Source organism: Clarias gariepinus, chromosome 14, assembly GCF_024256425.1.
Source record: "Clarias gariepinus isolate MV-2021 ecotype Netherlands chromosome 14, CGAR_prim_01v2, whole genome shotgun sequence".
Taxonomy (NCBI): Eukaryota; Metazoa; Chordata; class Actinopteri; order Siluriformes; family Clariidae; genus Clarias; species Clarias gariepinus.
The window spans coordinates 3,277,095-3,301,806 of NC_071113.1; the positions used below are offsets into that span (position 1 = coordinate 3,277,095).

A 24,712-nucleotide genomic window follows, 5' to 3' on the forward strand; every position below is an offset into this window, starting at 1 on the left:
AATACGAACCCCGAAGGTCCAAGGAGCTTGGATGACCAAAATGTAAAAAAACCTTACTTGCTCGTTTATTATTAATATTATCACAGGAATAACCTGTAGACAGATTTGCCTGCATCCAAAATATTTTGCCAGAAAAGTCGCAAAAATGCTTAGCCTGGAATATCTTAAATCTCAGCATGTGGCCCACTTTCCCCTTTTAGTAGATGCATCAGCTATTCTACACCAAAGCTGCCCTCACCCACAGCATTTCCTGTCACTACCCACCCAAAGTTGGAAGCTCCAATCAGGCTGTATAAACACAAGCTTTGTTTGAACCCTTTGAAATTGTTGATAAATGCCGATTGTTATTTTCATGCCACTGCACTTAAGAATTGCTCCAGACATCAACAATATCTTCCCCTCCACAAGTTATTTAACTGCAGTTTGGTCTGAAACACGGCACAATCAGAGCATTTCATCCAGTCTTGCTAGGGGTGGAAGGAAACCACTGAAAAGCTTCTCTTCAAGGACATTTTTTCTCTACATCAAGTAGTGCTCAGTTTGCTGGAAATTTAGGAAATCAAGTACGGTTATTAAACTATCGAGGATGCCAGCTGCATCACTTCTTTGACTACTTGATTTGCAGCACTTCACCAGCTAGTGCAAGATCTTAAACAAACTACACAATTCTTTGTGAACTACCTGTCAACCATGACTGACTGGGGTTTTCTCAGTGAACTCTTTGGGTCCCTACAAGCGCACTCACCCATGCTAGGTCGACTGTGGCTGCTTCTCATGCTGATCTTCAGGATGCTTATCCTCGGTACTGTGGCCAGCGACATGTTCAGCGATGAGCAAGAGGAGTTTTCTTGCAACACGTTGCAGCCAGGATGCAAGCAAGTTTGCTATGATCAAGCCTTTCCTATCTCCCAGTATCGCTTCTGGGTCTTCCACATTGTGCTCATATCCACCCCAGCTCTGGTGTTCCTCATGTATGCCATGCACCACAACAAGAAGCACCAGGTCCCTGCAAAAGACTCCACCATCAGCATTTTGCAAGCAGACCAGGACCTCCACATCAAGCGCCTCTACCTTGTTAATGTGGCCTTCAGGACGTTATCTGAAGTGGCTTTCCTGATCGGACAATGGAAGCTGTACGGCTTTCGTGTGGAGGCTCAGTTTCCCTGCAGTCACTTCCCTTGTCCTCACACCGTGGACTGTTTCACCTCCAGACCTATGGAGAAAACAGTCTTCCTGCTCTTCTACTTTGCCATCGGAATCCTATCGGTTGTCTCCAGCCTGGCTGAATTCATTCACATCATCTTCAAGTGGTTCACAAAGAGCAGTGAAGGATTACAGTCCTTGGTTCTGGAGGATACAAAAATTCAGGAAGAGTCCAAAAAGACGCATTCGACACAAGATGACAGGAAAACCAAGGCAGGTGTAGAGAAGCCTGGCAGGTCCAGGGAAGTGCCACGGGTTCCTGCAAGGACCGGTAGGACAAAAACCAACGCTGGCACAAGGAAATCCAGTATCAGACGAAAGAGCCTTGGAGAACATCACTGTCAGAAAGGTGCTGAACTGATAGTGTGAGAAACAAAATTTTCTAATGTTGTACAAGTCTTAATTTTCTCCATGCACATTTTTATTCATATGTAAGAATTTGTAAATAGTGCAAGCAAATTTGGTCTGAAATATAACCATACTGTAGTGTGTATTTACAATGCTACAGTATTTCAGATAGAGTTTTGAATTTTGATTGGTCCAGTGTAATTTTTTTAGAGCAACAGCTCCGACAGCAGAGCTTATCGGAGGCTTATATTAGTGCAGATGTTCTATTAAACCCCGATCACTGATCCATGCTCCCACCACGTTCTTGAACATAGTGAGAACTTGTACAACTCAGCAGGAACGCAGAAGAAACCGGTAAAAAAAATAGTAGTGTCTCCATTTACATGTTCCAGAGATGTAAAAAATAAAAAAAAATAAAAAAACCCGGTGAGGACGAGGTTGAAGCAAGATGCATGTAGAACTCAAGGACGTAGTAACAACAGAATCTACTTCTATGAAGTTCCCTTTAGGAAGTTCATTAAACATTTATGTAAGAACTTTCAAGTGCAGGAGCACTCAAGAGAAGATACATTACTTGCTTTATGGGGAAAACAATTTTCCACATTAACAAAAATGATTAAAAGACTGATGTGCTGTTTAATAATGTTAAAATATGGGGTGAAAATATTGCTGTTTTATTAGTAGAATAAATCACCAGGGGACATCAGGTCCTTTTTTCTTTTTTTAAAAGAACCATCACTTCACCTTGTAGTAGAACCAGTGGCTCTGCTTCATCAAATCACATTTGTTTTTTTGTTGTTGCTGAAATAGCAACTCACAAACGGGTGTTACTTACTCAACTAACATGGAAGCCTTCATAAATGCTAATTGCTTCTTCTATTACATTCGCAACACTGAAATCAGAATAAAAGTAAAGTACACCATAACTACTGGGAGCAGGTGATCACTACATTTCTGCATGATTACTTCCTACAAAAAGTTTAAGAACCTGAAGCAAGGGTCAAAAGATAAAGTTTATTTTGGATCAATTTAGCAAAAAACATAGAAAATATTTACAAGACAGACAAATTAGTTTCTTCAAAACTTCAAACTTTTCAAGAATATTTGACATTCTGAAATTTCAAACAGTAATGAACATGTAAAAGGAAATAAAATGGACTTAAGGTTTTTAAAACATGTACAACATTTTTTTTCTAGTGCCACAAGGTGAAGGCAAACTGGCTAAAAGTCGTCGTCCGAGTCGGAGTCCAGCGCGTAGGTGACTGGTTTTGTGTTGCGTGCCGTTTTGCTCCGCGGTGCCACGACGGACGCCGGCACATCCAAAGAAAAGCTCTCGTCGTCCTTCTTACTTTTCTAAAGACAGCAAAAATCAATAGATTTTTGGGTCAGGTGGCAGGAGGTACATAATATTTTTTTCAGTTAGTTTTGTAAACTAGAATAAAATGGAACTGGTTTAATCTGAACTCAATTTTTTTTCACCATATTACTTACTCTTAATTCTTAATTGCTTCTAATAGTTTATTACAACAAAATGTACATTTTTAAAATAAAATATATATATAAAATCCTGAGGCTGGCAATATGCTAATTCTATGACTTTTGCCTTTTTACAATACACATTGCGTGTGTAAAAAAACAAAACAAAAACTTTAAGCGTTCAGGTGCAATTTATCACGATATCAAATCATACTGCCGAGCCTGACAGTAAGTCATTTTTTGCGTGTCCGTGATTAAGACGTACCTTTTCTGCAGCCGTAACTTTGCCTTTGAGGCGGGCCATGAGGTTTCCTCCGTCGGAGTCGCTGTCCGATTCGTCGCTACTCAGCGCCACTTTCCTCTTACGCGGTGGTGCTGCTTTTTTGGCTGGCTTGGCGGAGTTTTCGGAGTCGCTGGACGTCAACAGTTTTGTGGCCGTGCTCTTTTTAGCGGGTGCGGGTTTGGACAGCGTCTCGAGGATGGAAGGCTGCTTGACATCTACGCAATCAACCACTTTATATTAATATCAAATAGTGCTGCACAATTACAGTACGAAACCTCTGCAATTATGTAATCACTAAAGGCTACAATATCACAAGGAATATACATAGTCGTGAATTCATGTACAGTTTGTCAATAATTTAAGTTATTTGGTGTTTTTTTTCCCGGAATACAATTTTGAGTTAATAAATATTTGCAAACATCATATTAATTAAGTTGTTTGTCCAATTATTCATTAGCCGCGATAAATACTACAGACTACGGGTATTTCTTACCATGTGACCGATACAAGCACAATACTACCGTTTCTATAGTAACAGCCCATTTATGAGAATTTATATGGCAAGTTTAATTTGTTGATGTAAAGATTTCTCAAGTACGTTTAAGGAGAGAACAGCGACACTGAATTTACCCATCACTGCTGCTTTCTTTTTGGAGAGAGCGGTCGTCGTCTTCTTGGCCGCGGGCTTCTTCGCTGCGCCATCCGCGGCTTTCTTCACCGCTTTCTCTTTAGGCTTGGGAGGGGGTTTGGAAGTGGTGCTCTCGGCTGCGTGCATATGAATACGGACATTTAATGATTAAAGACAGTGAATATATTCCTTGTATAAAATATTTGCCTGCTCAGGTGTCTTACAGGTCAATGTGCTCTTGGGTGCGGTCTCCTCCTTTGTTTTTTTCACGGTTTTCTTTCTGTAAATGAAATAAGAGAATGGTTACAGACAAGGGCGAGTGTGTGAAGCAGTAAGGATACAGCACAGGGTTCAAAAAGATGTTTCCCTTTCCCATGATGACGTTACAAAGCCATAGACCGTGAAAAATGAGGATGAAGACTTACGGTGGGGGCGGGGCAGGCGAGTCCTGCTCACTGTCTGATACGGCCCTGGGTTCTGGAACAAACATGTCTTCGTCGTCGTCATCAGAAACTACCGGAGCTTTCTTTTCACGCAGACTGCCCCAATTCCCGGATTCATTCTCGCTGTCAGACAGGCAGTACTTAACACCAGCTGAAACACACACACTGGGTATTTAGGGGGCAACATTCATGGCATGTTTATATGCTACGGAAACGTAACGTTTTAAAACGAGAGCGTCATCATAATCCTGCGCTACTAATCGTTGACTGCGAGTGTGTGTGTGTGTGTTAAATTGTTCTTACCGTTAGCTTTTCTGCCCAGCCTCTCTCTGGGAGCAGGGTCGCCTGCAGCTTCAGACACGTTCGAATCGTCTTCCCTACTCTCCTCCTCCTCCTCATCAGATGACCATGGGTTCTTCTTCTTCTCTTTCTTGACAGGTTTAAACTGCAGCGTGGTCTGCTTGCCTGACTTGGAAGCTTCAAGGGGGAGAAGACCATTAGAAGTTCCTCAGGAGGCCATCAGTCCACATTTATACACACATTCAGAGGTGTCAAGTAACGAAGTACAAATACTTTGTTACCTTACTTGAGTATCTATACTTTACTGGAGTAATTATTTTTCAGCCGACTTTTTACTTCTACTTCTGACATTTTCACGCAATTATCTGTACTTTCTACTACTTACATTTTAAAAATAGCCTTGTTACTCCGATTTTATTTCAGCTTGTCATTCCAAAAAAAACAAAAAAAAAAAAACAACAATAACTGGATAAATAGTATGAAGTATAAACATACCATTCCAACACCCTATTGGTTGGTACGCGATCCATCGCACCTGCACATGACGTCACGTCACACACTCCAGCAAGGTCGTTTGAATAAAATAGCATTTTCGGTTGATACGGTTGTGATAAGTAGACGAAGATGTCCGTGATGGAGACTCAAGATTCGAGCGAAATGTCACAACCAAGCACCAGCGAGGAAGGGAACAGGATGAATACATCACACTCCAGCAAGGACGTGTGTGTGTGTGTATATATATATATCCATCCATCCATATATAAACATGTGTATATATGTATTTATAATTTTTTTTGATTAATCGCTTGGATTAATCATTCATTCTGACAGCACTAATGTTTATTGTAAACAACCATACAAGGGTAATTGTTACTAAGCCTGCCCTGGGCGCACTAATTTTCTTGTATGTTGCTCTAACAGATTCCTGCAGCTAAGCTTGGATGTACATTTACATGCCAATAAAGGTTACTGATGACACGCCTGTGAAGTTTGACTTTGTGCACCATTAAAATACTTACAAGCAACTAGTTATCATATCTTCTTCTCCATAAAACATGTTAATGCTCAGTAGTACACATATGGTTGAATGTATTTGCATTGTACTAGAATGCATTCTTTTTCAATTGCCATATACAGTATCCCAAATCACTATGGCCGTTAAAAAAAAATACAACAAAAAAAAACACCACCACATTTTTCTTTCTTTTTTTTTTTTTAAATGAGGTGTTAGTGCAGTATACAGGCCCGTGGCACAGCCTAAGCTTTTAGCCTTAATGTTTTTTCCCCCCGCACATCACTTTTACTTTTATACTTTAGGTAGTTTTAAAACCAGTACCTTTACTTGAGTAAAAAGCTTGAGTTAATACTTCAACTTCTAAAGAAGTCTTTTTAAACCCAAGTATATATACTTCTATACTCAAGTAATGAATGTGAATACTTTTGCCACCACTGCACACATTATAATGTAATAGAATAAAATTTCTTTCCATACCTTTCTCTTTGGGTTCTTTCTTGACCCTTTTGTTGAGACGAGCAGCGAGTCCCACGTCTCCAGACTCTTCTGCTTCAGCGTCATCACCGAACTCCATCTTCATCACCACGCTGCCCTCGCTGTCAGACTGCAGGAACAAAGATGAGTTTAGAGATTCTTTTCTAATTATATTAATAAATAAAACAATAAAAAGGTCAGAGCAATCACAAATCCCACCTTGCTCTTGCCTTTCTTGGCTCCACCCTTTTTGACAGCCTGGTCTTTCATGGCACTGGTGACACGCGGGATGACGCGGCGGCCCTGAGGGGTGGGCCTGGTCTCGTCCTTCACCTTCACCACCTTAGACCTGCCTCCTTTGATCTTGACCTGAGTGACTGGGCCTTGTGCAGCCTGCTCTGCCTGCTCCACACGCTGCGGCACGACACAGAATCAATAAATAACTTTAAAAATATATATAATTTAACCGTTTCTAAACAAGTGTGTGTGTGTGTGTGTGTGTATATATATATATATATATATATATATATTAGGGCTGGGTATCGAGTTCGATACTTTTGAAGCACCGACCGAATCGTCTCGATACTATCGAGTATCGAAAAAATCATTTTCGTTCGGTGCCAAATTTCGATACCCAAAAGTATAATCTTGTCATCGTCAGTGAGCTACAAAAAGTGCGGCATCCTTAATGTGCCCGGATCAAATGCTGGTGATTGGCTGCTGCGAGACTGCCTTGAAAATCAATAGTTTACAGCGGTTACGCCCACTCGCCCAGAACTTGTCAAATGTGAGGCTGTAATGCACACTACACTTTAAACCGTAGCAAAAAATTTTACGCAAACGATGTTTAAGCGATCAAAAGTATTGCTACATTATGCCAAGATTGACGGCAACAGCGTGCGATGCAATATTTGTAAAAAGGTTATCGCGTCCAAGACTGGCAACACGTCAAATATGATGAAACACCTGACAGTACACGGAATTAATTTGCGAGCAGAAAGTTGCTCTGTGTTTGAGTCGGGGCCTCCAACAACATGCCCACCACAAGCGTCGTCCTCCGTGACTGATGAGGATAACAGCGCGATGACTGGGGCACCGACAGGTAAACCGACATACACAATCGGCTAACTTTTAGCGCTTCATGCTTGTGTACCGTTAAAGTTAAGTTTAATTTTGTGCGGGGTCACTTTAATAAATCATTTTTACCTTATGCAATGTTATGTACTGTTTGATGGCTTTAAATACGTAGCTATGTTGATGCTAAAATGCTTTAGTGATTCTTAAAAGGTTAGTTCACTAAAAAAAATGAAAATTCTGTCTCTAATTACTCACCCTAATGTTGTTCCAAACCCATAAGACCTTTGTTTATCTTTAGAACAAAAATTAAAATAATTTGGATTTAATTCAAGAGCTTTCTGATCCTCTCATAGATTTACTGGATATGCATTTTTCAATGCCCAGAAAGGAACCAAAAACATCAAAATAAGTCCATGTGATATCAGTGGTTCAATCAAAATTATAAGAAGCTGTGAGAATACTTCTGTGTACAAAAAACAAAAATAACTTTATTCAACGATTTATCTATGGGAGGATCAGAATGCTCTTGGATTAAGTCCAAAATATCTTCATTTATAGATAATTAATAAAAGAAATTTCATTTTTGGGTGAACTAAACCTTTAAGCGACAGTGAGCCTCACAAATACTTAAAACTGACTGAACTTTATTAAAACTGTTTACACTGATCTATTATGTTAATTACACTTTGTTCATTTTGTGCCTTTGTTTACTGGTCTTAGAGATAAGCCTGCTGTGAAAAGTGTCACAAACATCCTGAAAAATAAAACCAAAGTTTCTCAGAGATTATGTGTATTATGTAATCTTTTTAAAATATTTTTCTTAAATAAAAGTATCGAAAAAAGTATCGTTCGGAACCGGTATCGAATTCAGGGTATCGGTAATTTTGGAACGATACCCAGCCCTAATATATATATATATATATATATATATAAATTTTCTTCATTAACTTTCTGTAAGACCCTTACCTCCAGCTCCTGAGTAAAGGCAGCAAGATCCTCCTTCCACAGATCTGAATGAGACTTCCTCTTTAATACATTCAACTCGTGCATCTACAACAGATTAAAATACATAAACGTGTTATATATATATATATATATATATATATATATATATATATATATATAAAAAAAAAAACTAGACGATTTAGAATCAAGAAAGCTGGAACTACCGCTACCCCCAACCCTGTTTTATACTCACCTTTGCGTCTCTTTGCTTGCACAGCTCGTCTTTCTTCTCTTTAGTGAGGTACCACATGGGCATGCTCAGGAGATAATTATAATCTGGTCCTGACGTCTCTTCCTCCTTGTCCTTTTCCTCATCTTCATCACCCGCGTCTTCCTCCATATCCTGGAATGAAATGCGCAGAGACATTGACAACGTGCGCATGCATGCAGAAGAATGGAGTGACTGAATTCACACCCTTCAATTTAGTACCTTCTCCTGAGATTCTTTCCAGGCCTTGACAGGATCAGAGTCGTAGCCCATCTCCTGCAGCATGCGGATGAGTTCCTTCTTGGGTTTGTTCTCTGAAATGAGACGAAACAAAATATATCAGCCGTTACCATTTCGACACGGAGCGCCACAGAACGAGCGATTCCCGCGTGACCTGCTCACCGATCACGAGCGTGCCCTGGATCTTCTCCAGAATGAAGCGTGCCTGGTTGGAGAGCTTGGAGCTTTCGGCTCCCAGCATGCCGATCAGCCAGTCCTTTCTCAGCACGTAGTACTTCAGACGCAGTTCAAAGAAGTCCTTCATGATGTCCTGCACCGTCTCGTACTTCTTCAGACTGCCCACGTGGTCAAACAGCACCTGCACATGTGAAGCGGGGGGATGGGGGCGCGTCTTAACACATCACCTCAAAACAAGGAGGTCGATGATTAAAATGTGTGTGTTGTCTGTCTTTACCATGGAGTTACAGGTGAGGGGGTTCTGGAGCTTGAAGACTTTGTGCAGACCAACAGCCTCGGCCTCGCGCAGCCTCTCCTCTGTCATTTTGACCACGAAGCGCACAGTGCTGTCCGTGTGGTACTCTTTATAGTCCGTGATTAGAGGGGGCACCTTATCAGAGCCATTCAACATCACCTCCAGCACGTTCTCTTTGTATGTCTACAGAGGGAAACACAGATAATAAAAATTAACTAATTAATGTCCTGAAGAGCATGCCTTTAAAAGAAGAAAAAGAAAAAAAAAAAAAAAAAAACACAAAACATGCAAGCTTTTATATCCTAAACTCCAATACAATATCTCAGTAAACCGTATATTATAGATCCCTACAGGAACTCCCTGACATGCATACAAGTTCAGTTCTTGGAGCACGTTCGCAAGTCAGATTTGTTCTTAAGTCAGACAAGGTGAGTCCTATACATATTTGACACGAATATATAACGTAAAACATACCGATCCACTTGACTAAATCTCTTCCCCTTCCCCCCCCCCCAAACTGCCATCATGTGGCCAAAATCTGTAATCGCATAAATGCTGAATATGCATTCACTTACAAACTGAAAATATTTATATAATCTGGTGCACTACAGTGTCTATTTTCTGTACAATACACGTGAGCTACTTCTGTGATTGAACCGAGGTCTGTTTGTATGTGCAGAAAATTGTAACTCCAAGTTGTGGACTACCTGTTCTTAAATATTTTTCGATGCAGAAACTGCTGGGAAAACAAAAAATTTTGCTTAGTTAGATTTTAAACGGATGTGCAAAGAAACTTGCATTAAAAACAGCACATTGAACTAAAATCAAAAGGTTCCCCAGTGTAGTTGTACGGAGACTGAGGCGCTAAAGATCCATAAGGTGTTCATAACTACTGACCTGAGTCCACGTTTTTACAGGCAACTCTGAGATCTCGATGGTGGTGGAGTCAAGGATGGCCACCTCACCGCTGTTCATGTACTGGTTGGTCGTCAGCTCCTCGATGGTCCCTTTAAAACCCTTATAACTGGGCAACTGAACAGATTTAAAAAAACAAATTTGGTAAAATGTAACCATCATGTTTTTAAGACTTGGAGGAAAAATAACAGATGTGTTTGTATAAACAGGATGGGTCAACTCCTAAGCCCTGGCTGTTACTGTAATATTGTGGTCGTTGTTATCTTTAACTGATAAAACACTGACATCATTTCCTGTGACTAACCATGGGCAGAGGCTCTTGGCCGTCCAGCATGCGGTGGATGTTGTTGACAATCTCGCGCACGTCGTAGTTGGGGATGCGGCTGGCCCAGCCCGTGCCGATGCCGTCGGCGCCGTTTGCGAGAACAATAGGGATGATGGGAACGTACCACTCAGGCTCCACGCGCATGTTGTCGTCATAGTTGTACTTGAGCAGGTTGTCATCCATGGCAGAGAAAAGCAGACGAGTCAGAGGACTAGAAAGAGAGAGAGAGAAAATAAACCTAAATTTTAGCTTTAATATTTGATAAATTTTTTGATTAACCTAAAGTAGCACCGGTCTATTTTATTCATAAATCTTCTTACACACCGACATTAATATAAACTTCAAATTTATGCACATTTTCTTAAAGTACACTAATTTAACCGGTTCGGTTATGAATAGCGATTCTTTTGTGTGGCGCATCGCCAGTATTACTCTCAGACAAACCAGTCTCTAAACACTGCACTGATTAGTGGAGAATTGTCCGCATTACAAGTGTGTGTAAGAAGATGCAGGTACTCGCAGCCAATCGACACGCAGGCTTAATTTTAAGTTTTGACAACTTAGTCGTCTGAGGTGGTAAAATGTTGCCGTTTCTTTATAATTCTACAGATAAACTATTTAGATTTTTTCATCCCATGTGGTAAGAGGGAATTATCTGCCTAGATTGAATTTTTATTAAAAATAATTATGGGGGACAGAAACGTGCTGGTCAGTAAAATGTTAAACACTTGTATTTCAAGTCATTTTGTCTTTTAATTTTTTAAGGTTTTAAATTGTAAAACAAAAATTGTGAGAACATGTATTATCCAATAGGGATATTTATTAAAAAAATATATATATAATTGAATCAGCACCCATCACCATATCAGGAGGTGACTGCTGACTCCCATCACTAGTAGATATGAAACTACAATAGAATTGTGAACCATCTCTCTCTCTCACACACTATGTGTGTGTGTGTGTGTGTGTGTGTGTGTGTGTGTGTGTGTGTGTGTGTGTGTGTGTGTGTGTGTGTGTGTGTGTACCTGAGCATAGTGAAGATGTATCTGGGGCTGGCCGAGTCTTTGCCTCCGTGAAGGCGTGTACCAAACTGCCCCAGGGGCTGCAGCAGGTTCAGATTGTTGCTGCCCACAAAGTTCTGCGCCAGACCCACGATGGTCATCATCAAAGAGGTCTAAAAACACGAAGTTTTACTTTGCTTATTTATAATTCCACAGTCAGGGCACAATTTTTTTTTAAAGGAAGCATACATTGAATGACATTAAAAACCCATAAAACTGAAAGGTCACCTCTCCGTGATGATAGGCCGACATCTCTGCGACAGAACCGGCGAGCTGGGCCACTTTCACCTCACGCTTATCGTTTCGCTTCAGACAGCAGTATACCACCTTCCTCTGGCCTGGCTTCAGACCTTAAACACACACACACACCATCATCACCTGCCTATTATATTGACAAAACACTTTTCACACATGCACCCATCACCCACAGTACCCTTTTACCCAGTACACTTTAACTAAAATCTAATGAATTGGGCTCATGCCTGAACACTCAACACATGAAAAGTGACCCAGTTGTGTTGCCAGAAACCATTTTTTTTGGACAATTTGTTAGAAAATTTGTCTAGCGCAAGTAAAAGGGCTTTAAAGAAAAAAAACAAACAAACAAAAAAAAACTAAAAGGTGTTAATAAATTAAAAAAAAAAAAAAAAACGTGGGGGCCACGTTTTTAAATATTAAGTGTTAAAGAGCATCCCGTGACAAAGCACGCAACTCTTCACACCCAGTGTTTTAATGAACACATTAAAAACAGGAAACTTTTAACAAACAAACAAATAAAATAAGGGCCAGTCTGTGGTGACCAGCTCAGGTACCGTTTGTGTACACTTGCAAGCTCTCACTATGTTTCTGTTGCTTTGTTTTAAAACTTGCTCCATTGATTTACAAGCCGAGTAAAGCACGGTGCATGCTGCATCGCCCACGCACGCCGGTTACGGAAAGAAGTCAACACACAAGAAGAAACATTCAAGGTCCTGTATGTTTTGGATATGATTTCTGGATCCAACCCAGGTTGGCTAAAAGGATTGTTTTTTTAAGTTAAGCCTTTATTTGTCACATATACATTGTAGCACAGTGAAATTACTTTTTCCCATATCCCAGGGTAACTGGGGTGAGAGCGCAGGGTCAGCCAAGATACAACGCCCCTGGCCATTGCTCAAGGGCCCAACAGTGGCAACCTAGTGGAGCTGGGGATCGAACCGCCGATCTTCCGGTCAGTAACTCAGTGCCTTAGCCCTCTGAGCCACCACTGCCCAAGAAGGGATCTGGCAAGAAATACCCCTCAAAAGGAGGGCTCAAAAAGTCACTAACACTTCAATAGTATGCAGGACTAATTTGTGAAAAATACATATTTTGTATGAAAATATAAAAGATTTTGGCGATCACCTTGTCCTTGCAAGACACATGGGTTAGGTTAGACAGTGCTTGATGTACTATAGGATCTGGGGATATGGGTTTTACTGCATGATGTCAATAAATAAATAAGGTTTTTATGGACTGAAAAAAAAAAAGGCTCAAGATACGTTTGTGCTAAGACTATTTAAATATTTACACGTTTGTGCTTCATTATAAAATCTGCATCATGATTGATCATGTGATCTCACTCTTGCGCCCCCTTCATACACAGTATATTTTATAAAAGTCTAACAGTCTCACCGTCCACCAGGCACGGGATGGATCGCTCGTTGTCCGAGTTGGAGAAAAGCACCAGCTCCTTGTTGACGAAGTCGTGGTATGAGAGGGATGTGGTCTCCTTCCCATACAGATACTCCTGCTCTCCAACAGACACACACCAGAATTAAAACACATTTACACACACGGTTAATCTTCAGGTCTAAGCGGTGGCCGTTCTGACCTCTGGGAGGTTATGCTCCCGGCGCTGTCGTCTGTTCACCATGAAGCTGGTGAGCCAATCCTTTCTCTCCTCCACTTTCTTCTTACTAAAGGCCTGGAAGCAGAACATGAAGAAAAAAAGAAAAAAAAGCACTAAGAAAACATGTATTGAGTGCGAGTTTAAAAACGGAATGTCTGTACAAGTGTAAAAAGTGATTACAAGGGTGATCGCCTCGTCGTCGGCGGGTCCTGAGTATTTAAACGGGATGCGATGTCTCGCCATGTCCGAGAAATACTCTTTAGCCTCCTGGGCTGTGCTGGTACCCAAACCTGGGGAGGGACAACAATCAGAACAAGGTCGGGTCAGGTCGAGTTCCATCGTCCAAAAAGCAAATAGGGATGACATGAACGGTATGGCTTTTACAGACTTAACACCAAATCGAGTGCCTTTATGACAATCCCCTTAATGACCACGTGTGCAGAAAACACGTTGAGAAAAAGACTGCCTGCTTACGTGTAGCGCTGGACTACCACAGGTTTTGAGGAACAAACCTTTGTAGTACTTGATCTTCCATGATTTCAGGTTACTCTGCTTGTCTTTCCACTCGGTGAACTCTGGGATGCTATAAAAGGAAAGCGACTGCTTCTTGTTCGATGCCTGCAAACACACAGATATTATGTTATAGTTATTCGCACATTATACCCAAGCTGCACACACTGAAGGATACACACACCCCTTTCTAGATTTGAATTTGAAAGTCAGGCGAAACAAAAACAGTACCAACCCACACCCAAGATCTCCCAGTATAATTAAAGTCTGCTCTTTGCTTAACATTTTTAAAAGCCTTGCTGTTTAACAGTATATAATAGCTTTATAAAGCGCATGAATTTCAGACAAACACCTTGATGATGGGCGTGATGAACTCCTCAAGGAAGTTGTGGCGCAGCAAGGAGGGCCAGTTGTGGTGAATAAAGTTGATGAGAAGGCCTTTGATGTGGGAGCCGTCCTGATCCTGAACACCAGGCCAAAACACCAGACGTTACATTTATACTGTATTTAAATCATTAAATATATACCGTTTATAAATTATAATTATATCCCGCTCGATAGTAAACAACGTCCTGACCTGATCTGTCATGATCATGAGCCTGCCGTAGCGCAGCGATTTGAGTGACTCGGGGTCGCTGTAGTTTTTCCTGTACTGCAAACCCAGGATCTTGATGATGTTATTAATCTCTGCGTTCTCCATGATCTGTAAAACACTCATTTAAATCACTGTGTACTTGCTGTTGTTTAAAACCTGAATGGTTGTGCATCTGTGTGTGTTCACACCTGTTTGTGTGAAGCTTCCCGAACGTTGAGCATTTTTCCACGCAGGGGGAAGACGCCGTAGCGATCACGGCCCACCACGCCGAGTCCAGACACGGCCAGGGTCTTGGCCGAGTCTCCCTCGGTGAGGATCAGAGTGCAGCCGGACGAGTTCTTACCTCCTAAACACACACAAAACAGCAGCTTATGACTACTTTGAGTTAAACATGCATTAGCTGTAGTCATCAGTGTATTCCACAAACATGTACAGGTAAAGAAAATCAAACAGATACAGGTAGTCTCTGACTTATGAATGAGTTATATTTCGGGGGCATGTTCGTAAGTCAGATTTGTTCTCAACTCCAACAAAGTTCTGTTGCAGCGTCATGTTCTCTTTCGTCTGCAGTCGAAGCTGGGGTTCTCAATCAAGACTTCTGAGCCTTTGACACAAATATACAATGTAAAGCATACCAATCTACTTGACAAAATCTCATCTGGCCAAAAATCTTAACCACGCCCAAGGAAGTGAATCTCTGTTGTCTCTGCACCTTTAAATCGTGAAGGGAAGCCCGGACGCCATTTTGTCTCAGAGGTGTTTTCCACTGTATTAGACTGTGAACTGCGTTTTGTTGAGGATTTTCCAAAATTAGAATTATTCACTATTAGCCATCAGGACAGCTTTACAGGACAGACATTTTCTATCACCGTGCTCCTGGACTGATTCATTGAAACCGGTGAAGGCAACTCATTACTTATCTCTCATACCCCCCCCCCGCCCCCCCGCCCAACACATTCATACAATATACCGGACTCCAGATATTTTATAGATTCACTTAAAGACTGAAAATATTGTATACATTTGTAAATATTGGTATCTGGTGCACTGCAGTGTCTATTTTCTATACAATACACGTGACTACTTCAGGACTGAACCGGAGATAAAACTACTGTCTGTTCGTATCTGCGGAAATTCGTAACCTAAATGTTCGCAAGTACCTTAATAAAATAAAAGTTTTGTTGTATCATTTTATGATGGCTTTAAAACTATCGTTACATAACTAATCGTGATGCACTTGTGTAAAGTCAGTATCACTCAGGCCCTAATTAAACTCTGATTAAATGCTCCGTGATGGAGGCCGTACCTGCGTCGTTGGCGTCGTCCAACTTGGGCACACCCTTGATCTTGGTGTGTTTGACAGCCGAGCACTTCTTGTTGAGCTGCGTCTGAGCCTTAAACTTAACCCAGTTCATCACACTCTCCACGATGCCACAGCCGTTCGCCTGAAAAATTGTGGAAAAAAACAAAGAAAAAAAAAAAAAAGTAATTAAAAAACAAAAATAAAGTCCTCACTGAAACTCAGGTCATGCCAGAAAAAGTTGCATAGTAGTTTTTATTTAACACTGTCTACACATTTAAAATGATTGTGGCGAATTATTCTTTGTAAAGCATTAAAACCAGGGTATAATACACAGAAGACGTGTGTAGTGTGTGTGTGTGTTGTGAGAGACCTGCTTGATGAACTTCTCGCTGAGTGTACAGGTGGAGCCGAAGTTCTTCTGTTGCAGCGTCATGTTCTCTTTGGTCTGTGAGTCGAAGCTGGGGTTCTCAATCAAGCAGTTCACAAACAGCCACACGTGGTTCTTCACCTGAAACACACACAAAGGTGTTTCTGAAACATGTCACTATGTCAAAATGATAATCAATTCAGAAGACCAAGTGTCCCGAGATGTTACCTGGAAGGGCTTGACTGCCACTCCGCCTTTGTTCTTCTTCTTCACCACCTCAATCATCTTGGACACGATCTGGTCGGCCACGTAATCTGTGTGTCTGCCACCCTAAAAAACACACAGTTTCATCAACTCTAACCTAAAGAACAAGCATAACAAATTTAGCTTTTTAAACAAAGTAATTTTAATAACCCATTTCAGATTCTCATGGAAGCTGTGGAAGAATGAGTGTGTGTGTGTGTGTGTGTACCTTGGTGGTGGCGATGCTGTTGACGAAGCTGACTTGCTGAAAGCCCTTCTCGCTCATGGTAAGACAGACCTCCCAGCGCGGGTTCACCACTTCGTGCACTACGGTGAGGGGAGACCCCGTCTCGTCCGTCCTGTCCTTCACGTACAGGTCCACGTAGCTGCGGAACCCGCTCACCTGAAAACGCGCAATCAGAACAGTTGTCGATTCTCAGGAAAGCGATTTAAGTTTTTCCTCAGAAAGCAGGAGAGACACACAGGAAAAGCACTTACAGGCAGCTTGGTACCGTTCAGGTACACTTTGACTCCTTTACTGGAGCCGGCGATGTCGTACGCTCGCCTCGTCAGCAGCGCCACCGTGTCGCGGTCCAGAGACTGCATCTTGAATTTGGCCAAATCAGGCTGGAAGGAGATGCACGTGTAGTCGTCTCCACTGAACGGCTTGATTTTGGCCTCGCCTGCACGGCCCATGTTGTCGTACCACGTCTGCAGACATCAGAAATCTAAAGCTTCACATGGTGTTTTCATGGTGAAAAACATCAGAGGAACAAGTTATAACGTGAAAACACCATTAACTTTTAATTAGAGCCTCAGACCTGCTTGAAGCACTGCTTGGACTCCCTGCACGCCGTCTCCACGGTGAACTTGGTGCTGAAGATGTTGCATAGCTTGGCGCCGTATCCATTACGGCCACCTAATTACACGCAAATAACATTATATGTATAAAGGAAAAAAAATGGCACCCATCCATTGTGCTAAAGCACATCTCACAGCTCTATTTAAGTGATTTGTTATCAGACGGCTCTTTCTCGTACCCGTGACCTTTTTCTGGTCGTCGTCATAGTTGCTGGAGGTGAGCAGCTGGCCGAAGATGAGCGCTGGCACGTAAACCTTCTCCACTTTGTGCTCCACCACAGGGATGCCCTTCCCGTTGTTCCAGACGCTGATGATGTTGTTCTCGCTAAAAAAAAACATTAATACACAATTATATGAATTCACATTTAGTCACAGTTATTGTCATTTCATTATGAGTGCATGTATTTTTTTTATATTTAATTATTTGAATGTGAGTAAAGATGAGAATTGAGACACTCACGAGTCAACGGTGATCTTGATGCAGTTCATGCTGCTGTCCCGCTGTTTGTTATCTGCAGCATTGACTGAAAAACAGATAAAAACATTTTTTTTAACCCCCTCAAGATACCAAAAACACAAACTTTTCCAATTTACCCAAAATAATTACTAATTAGTGTTTGTTTGTATTTGGATTTATTGTCATATCAGCTTCTCAGTCTATTTCATGGCAAGATTGACATCAAATATTAAGCTGATTTATTACGTTATGAAAATGTAAGTGATTAAGAGAGTAGTGAGAAAGTTAAAAGGATATAATAATAATAATAATAGATGACATAATAGCACGGTCTTGGTCAAAAAAACAAGGTTTTACATTAGGGTCTTTAGGTGTACTTTAAACAGAAATTGTAAGAGTTTCTCTGGTTTTGCCTTGAAGAATATGTTTTTTAAATCTTGTTCCGGTAGAAATTGTGTTCTTATTGTGTTAAAACTTTGGCAGTCCAAAAGTATGTGTTTTATGGTTAGGATAGTTCTGCAGCGCTGACATTTTGGAGCTTCTTCATCCTTTAATAAATAAGCATGGGTAATGTTTGTATGGCCTATACGGCACCTTGTATATACTAACTGGCCGTGTCTTGATTCGAATGGGTGATAACTTCTTTTTTCTACCACTGGGTTTATTTTAAATAATTTGTTGTTTTTGTACTGTTCCCATACTGCTTGTCATTTATTTGGTATTTATTGATTTATCAATGGTTTAAGGTCAGAGGGTGGGATTTGGCATCCGCTAATAGTTTCTTTAAGAGCATGTTTTGCTGCCATGTCAGCTTGTTTATTTCCCATTATTCCACCATGTCCTGGAATCCATTCGAAGATAATATTGTGATGGTTCTTCTGTAGTTGGTTTGCCTTAGTTAATATATCAGTGATTATCGGGTGATTTGTTTTTGTTATAGATTCCAAGGCTTGTAGACAGGATTTCGAATCTGTGAATACTAAGCCATTTTGTTCCCTTTCTGTTTCAATATGTTCGAGAGCAAGTAACAGAGCCTGGGCTTCTGCTGTAAAACTAATTAGTGTAATTGCCAAGTACAGTACCTAATTGGGAGTTAGTCATTACATCGGCTAGCACGATTACTGATTCATATCAGAAATAACTTTTTCCTAATTACTACCATTCTTTGAGAATCTTAGCCCAGTGAAGATTAGCTAGTGTGAAAACTAGTTGGCTTTAATAACCAACTTTTTGTTTCACGAAATATGTTAGCATGTCACGATTTTTTTTAATTACCAATTCTCATAGCTGTGCTACTCTGGGAATTACATTAATCTTACACTCATTTGGCAAAGCATCAGCAACGTTCACTTCACTATAAAAATTAATGTGGTGAATGATCTCATACAATTTCAACCATTAACACTTTTCATTTGTTGCTATAAGGTGACTTTTACCTAATAAAGGGTAACATAGCAGTAAGTGTGTATGTAAGAAAAAATTTTTTGGTAAAAAATAAATACTATATATATATATATATATATAATAATAATAAAATAATAATAATAAAATAATAAAGGCGGATTTATGATTACATAACCAAACTCTACACCTTTATAAGTAAGAATTTCTTATTGCATTATTACACATTCATGAACAGACCGGAAGGATTTTAAAATCTGATTTAGACGCACCCAGGATTTCATCAAAGATCTTGTAGAGGCCGGGGACAAAAGTGACGTCCCTGCAGTTCATCCCGACAACTTCATCAAACACCCACATTTGCTGAAGAGGGGAAAAACAACACACACCAAGAAAATGTGTTTAAAATTTCCAAATCTGCAATGTAGTGTTCTATTAAATTTTTTAAACCGTTATGTTATGAAGTCTTATGGTACCTGAGTGACTGGTTCCACTGAGCCAATGTAGGTGTCCGGCCGGAGCAGGATGTGCTCCAGCTGCGTCTTCTTCTGGTAGATGCGCTCCACGGAGAGGCGCTTCTCATCTTTTTTCGGCTTGCTCAAGGTCTTGTTCTCGAACAAAGCCTAAGCGGAAGATGGAGATGATAAACTGCTATGAAACATCCAGCATCTGTGCGTGTGAGTGCTTCATATATATATATATATTTTTTTTAACCGTCCTCTTAGGGTTTACCCGCGGTTGGTGTGCACTAGGTTGCATTACTGCCATCTTTTCGTCTCAATCTCTCTAATCTCCCCGTCAATTTAAAATCCCCTTTTGCACTACTGTCACCTTTAAGAAAGCCTTAAAATACTTTCTCCTTAGTTCTCAGTCTCCTTTTTCACAGTGCAGTCAATCTTTCTAAATTTCCCAAACGCTCCTGTTTCTGTTTCTTTGCTAGGGTATCATGTGAGTTTTATAATCATTACAAACAATGATGATGCAATAATGGCTCTGTGTAGCGGCAGCATCATAGCCTATGATGTTGATCTGTTCATAATCTTAAAAAAGAGGGGGAAGAGCTATTTGGTTCGGCTATTTGTTATTGAGTTGTAAGTTTGCCCAGATTTTGGTTGCATGTCGTGGTTAAATAGTGAACCTGTACATGGATCAGGCATAACATTGTGATATGAATAATGTTGATCATCTCATTACAACAACACCTGGACGTCATTGATGTGTTTTAGGCAGCAAGTTAACATTTTGTTCCTAAAGTTGATGTTTTGGACTCAGAAAAATTGGACAAGAATAAGGATTTAAACGACTCCAACATGGGTCGGACTGTGATGGATAGACGACTGGGTTCTGCGATGTTTCGGCTCTGCAGTACTCAGGACCTACCAAAAGGAAGGAGAGCTGATGGTGTGGTCTGATGGAGAAACCCTGCCAATTTCATGGATGTTACTTTGCGCATTACTTAGAAAGCGGTCAAAGAGTTTAAGGTTAACCTGACCAAATGACCAATCTGTTGCATGTGCTGGAAGATCAGGTCAGCTCCAGTGAGGCCTCACCTCACAACTTACAGGACATAGAGGACCAGCTACTGATGGTGTCAGACACCACAACACACCTTCAGGGGTCTAGTGGAGTGCATGCCTTGAGGGTCAGGTCTGATTTGGTGGCAAAAAGGCAATATTTTAACGGTGGTCATAATGTTTTGGCTGATCCGTGCAACTTAAACTACAATTTAAAAACGGTTTGTAGCAACGATGCTAAGTCGATTTACACAGGGATTCATGCTAGGCTCACATACACACACGCACATACACACCATGCGTGAGTTAAAAGAGAATTTAATTAGCTTTCTACATTAAAAAAAACCTCCACAAAATAAAACCAATGTATAAACTTTAAATAAGGGTTTTTACCTTCAGAGGTCCTTCAGCTGCAGACATTTTTATTTCCGTTAAGTTTACCTCAGGCACTCAGAGCTGCGGCTTAAAGTCTAATAATTGCTCCGTTATTCAACAAGTCAAACGCTAATTTGCAAACCCAGAACCTGCACGCTTTCTCCTGCTGAGTCACAGCTAAACAACAACAAAAAATCGGTTTAAACCTATTATAAGTAGTTTAAGTCCTAGTTAACTTCCCTAACACTAACCGACCGCCGGGTAACTGCAGCCGCGCGAGCTCAAGCTCTTTCAAAAATTCAAACTAGGGATCTCCTCCAATCAGAGGAGAGGGGGAGGGGAGGGGCGGGGCGGAGAGACAGGAAAAGACGCAGTATTACAGGTTAGGATCGAATTACAACTGTAGTGATATTGTTATAATATATATCATAGTAATAATATATAATATAATATAATATAATTTATGTATATCGTGCTGGAATGCAGAATTTAACTCGGTTCATCAAGAAGAGTCGACTCTTTTGGCTCCCAACGATTCTTTGAATCATTGAGTTTAAAGGTGCAATGTTTATGTATATATATATATATATATATATATATATATATATATATATATATATATATATTAATATACAAAATTGTTTAAAAAAATAACTGAAAATAATCTGCTGATCTTTAATGTAATTAGTGATATTATTATTATTATTATTATTATTATTATTATTATTTGAGGTTGAAGCCCACACATGTCTGTCTGTCTTTCTGTACAGTAGAACTCTCTAGCGTATTAATACAAAGAAATCACATTCTGTAAGGTTGAGTATCTTACGCCTTGTTTACACTAAGTTGTACTTTTTCGTCATCAGACATATAAATACACTCCCTGTTCGGGACAAATATTTATTGTTATTTAACATCTTCCAAAAGGCAGCAGTGGTTAACACTGTTCGGTTCGATTCCCGGCCGGGCTCGATTCCCACCTCAGTGTGCATGGAGTTTGCATGTTCTCCCCGTGCTTGGTGGGTTTCTCCGGTTTCCTTCCTAAGACCTGCAGATTATGCTAATTGGTGTTCCCAAATTATCCATAGTGTGTAAATGAGCGTGTGAGTGTGTGTATGTGCCCTGTGAAGGATTGCCTCCCTGTCCTTGTGCCCTAAGCCTCCTGGGATTGGCTCCAGGTCCCCGCCACCCTGGGGACTACTACAGGGTAAAGCAATATACATAGAAGGTGAGTGAGGGAACAGTTTCCCAAATCAATGCATTTCTTTCAGTTTGACTAAATTACCATTGTTGTATTAAACAAACAAATAAAACAAGAATAAAAAACTTTATACTCTCCATCCATATATGTCCATCCTATCCATATAATATTTTTTTATTTTTAATTTAATCTAATTGTTTATATTGATATGCATTAATATTAATAAATTAAGTAGGATATAAAAAGCAGGTAAATAAAATTTAATGGTAAAATAAAAGGTAAAAAAGAAAGAAAAGTTTGAATGGAATAATAATAATATTAATAATAATAATAATAATATACATTAAGAAAGTAAAAAACAAAACTTTAAGTATCTTCAGAAACTGAAAATTTGGGAAAGTGCAATTTAAAAGAAAAAGAAAGAAAGAAAGAAAAAGCAGAATAAATTAAGCAATTTTCTGAATGAGGTGACAGGCTGGCACGTCTAACTTCTTTCTTTTCTTTCTTTTCTAGGAAACTCTCCACAGTTGGTTTTTGGTAAAATGCGTAGCAACTCCGTCTGTATTGCGCAGCATCGTGACGCTCTTTAAAGGGAACTCACTCGTACTATTTTTACCAGCGTCCGCAAATCCAGCTTATATTTAGTTCTTGTGCTTCCATTCATTCACTTTTTTGGGGGGGAAAATTCCTTTTTTCCTCACAATAAAATATCCTAATATTCCAACAAAAGAGAAACTGGCTTTTCCTTAAAAAAAAAGAAAAAGAAAAAAACAGAAAAAGATGACATCATGTTATGTAACATTATTATTTATGTCTTATTCTTTTATTTTAAAAAATAATATAGCTTTTAACTCCATGTCTTTTAAGCAAATTTTGACATGTAACTGACTCTTGTAACTGATTTAAGAACAAAATAAAACTTGATTTTTGTTTAATAAAGAAGTATCTTTATCATTCTTTTTTATACTTTTTTCATCCATCTGATTTTCTGAAACAAATTCCCACTTGGGCACTTTAGCATCTTGAAGATAAAAAGAGGTTTATTTTTTTTTTCAGGTTACTGAGATATTACAAAGAAGCATAAACTCCTCTGTCCTGTAGACGAGGGAGAACTTGACATTACAGCGCTGACACTGGAGACTCCTTCCTTACATTACAGTGACACACTTTCTCTTAGGGAAACATTATTTCAGCGATTATGTGGAGGAAGTAAACAAGCCGGTATTGTAGAAACGATAATGTATTGGAACAAACCTGACTGATGACTACAGCGTTTTGTTTTGTTGTTTTTGCTGCTTTGTATCTAAAGACATTTGGAAAGAAACTCCCTACCTAATTTCACTTTGATGCTCTAAGACTCATGAAAGTCTCGTTTAGTACCTTCCAGCGACTAATAAGCATGATTTCAGGAGCAGTATGGTTTCCTGCGGTATTCCTCTTGACCTCAGGAATGTTTCTATGTCCCCCTCCATTGCAGACATAGTGGACAGCGCTAACAGTGCTTCAACACATCATTGGCTTCAATAAAAAAAACTTTTTCTTCCTATGTCCTGTTTTTTTACTTCCTTAGATCTTTACTTTCTTCAACAAATTCCTTCCCCTCACCCGTGTCCCTTTAAGGGCTCTTTATTCATTTATGCTGCAGGTTTAACTTCAGGCGAATACCTAAGGACTGATAAAAGTTTCATGAAATTCTGTCCAGCCAGTTTGGTTTGATGCTGTGACTAATTCTGGCTGGACAGACATACAGACATACAGACAGACAGAAATTTTTGGTTTCTGGTCTACCAATGTATGGAACATAAAGATATCATTGAATGAGCGAGTTCTGAGCAACGTACAGACAAAACCTTCCTTTTATTTATGTAGATTTTGTGGGGGACAGTCACCACTGGTGCCTTTTATTTTCTAAAAGTTTTTGGCTGGTAAATCCACGTGCTTTCTGCCTTCTGGTTGATCCGAACCAAGAAAACCGAACTACAAACCAAACACACCCTCAGAGTTGGGTGTTCTTACACTCTCTAAATTTCTGTTCTAACACCGATGCTCAGTTCCTTTCCTCAGAAGCGACTTCACTCTTTGAGCTCCAGGTCTTTCAGGTAAACATCTCGAAGACTGGAAATGAGGATCCTGAGGCTCGCTCATCATGCAGATTGGGTGCCACATCGCTCGGGTTTTATTTTTTCATTTACTGATTATTTAGAATACAAATTGGTAAGGAGCCATTTGGGCGGGATGCGAAGGAGTGATGACCTAAGCCAAGTGCAGAAGAACGAGCAGAAATTCCCATCAGTGAGTCTATTAGTGGAACTGGAGGATGGACTGATTCACGGGGCATACATTATGTTTCCCCTCCTCCATTCTCTCTCTCTCTCTCTCTCTCTCTCTCACACACACACTTCATTTCATCCCAGCATATGGGTGTGAACAGAGCTGTTGTCCTTAACCCTGATGCTCCTCTTGTCTCACTCGGTGTGTGTGTGTGTGTGTGTGTGTGTGTGTGTGTGATTGTAAATGAATGACTCAGTTTGGGATCTAACCA

General features: G+C 40.1%; 2 protein-coding genes across 2 annotated transcripts; one reads left to right on the top strand and one right to left on the bottom strand.

Moving 5' to 3' along the window:
• Window positions 1-690: 690 nt before the first annotated feature.
• LOC128541654 (gap junction delta-3 protein-like) lies at window positions 691-1,595 on the top strand. Its single transcript, XM_053512172.1, has one exon. It carries the CDS (start codon window positions 691-693, stop codon window positions 1,570-1,572), a length of 882 nt encoding a protein of 293 aa, XP_053368147.1. The 3' UTR covers window positions 1,573-1,595.
• A 951-nt stretch (window positions 1,596-2,546) lies between these two features.
• On the bottom strand, window positions 2,547-21,243 carry top2a (DNA topoisomerase II alpha). Its single transcript, XM_053511925.1, has 35 exons — window positions 20,988-21,243; window positions 19,557-19,703; window positions 19,353-19,443; window positions 17,683-17,746; window positions 17,402-17,547; window positions 17,183-17,280; window positions 16,860-17,072; window positions 16,591-16,764; window positions 16,347-16,448; window positions 16,122-16,259; window positions 15,755-15,893; window positions 14,637-14,794; window positions 14,431-14,556; window positions 14,206-14,316; window positions 13,856-13,961; window positions 13,524-13,633; window positions 13,326-13,418; window positions 13,127-13,241; window positions 11,702-11,823; window positions 11,438-11,586; window positions 10,392-10,623; window positions 10,070-10,204; window positions 9,155-9,355; window positions 8,863-9,058; window positions 8,683-8,774; window positions 8,446-8,595; window positions 8,214-8,297; window positions 6,390-6,584; window positions 6,174-6,300; window positions 4,685-4,858; window positions 4,364-4,532; window positions 4,163-4,218; window positions 3,941-4,075; window positions 3,293-3,525; window positions 2,547-2,904 (listed from the first exon to the last, which is right to left on the bottom strand). The coding sequence occupies exons 1-35, from the start codon at window positions 21,012-21,014 to the stop codon at window positions 2,773-2,775; spliced, it is 4,740 nt and encodes a 1,579-aa protein (XP_053367900.1). The 5' UTR covers window positions 21,015-21,243; the 3' UTR covers window positions 2,547-2,772.
• Between the last annotated feature and the right edge of the window lie 3,469 nt (window positions 21,244-24,712).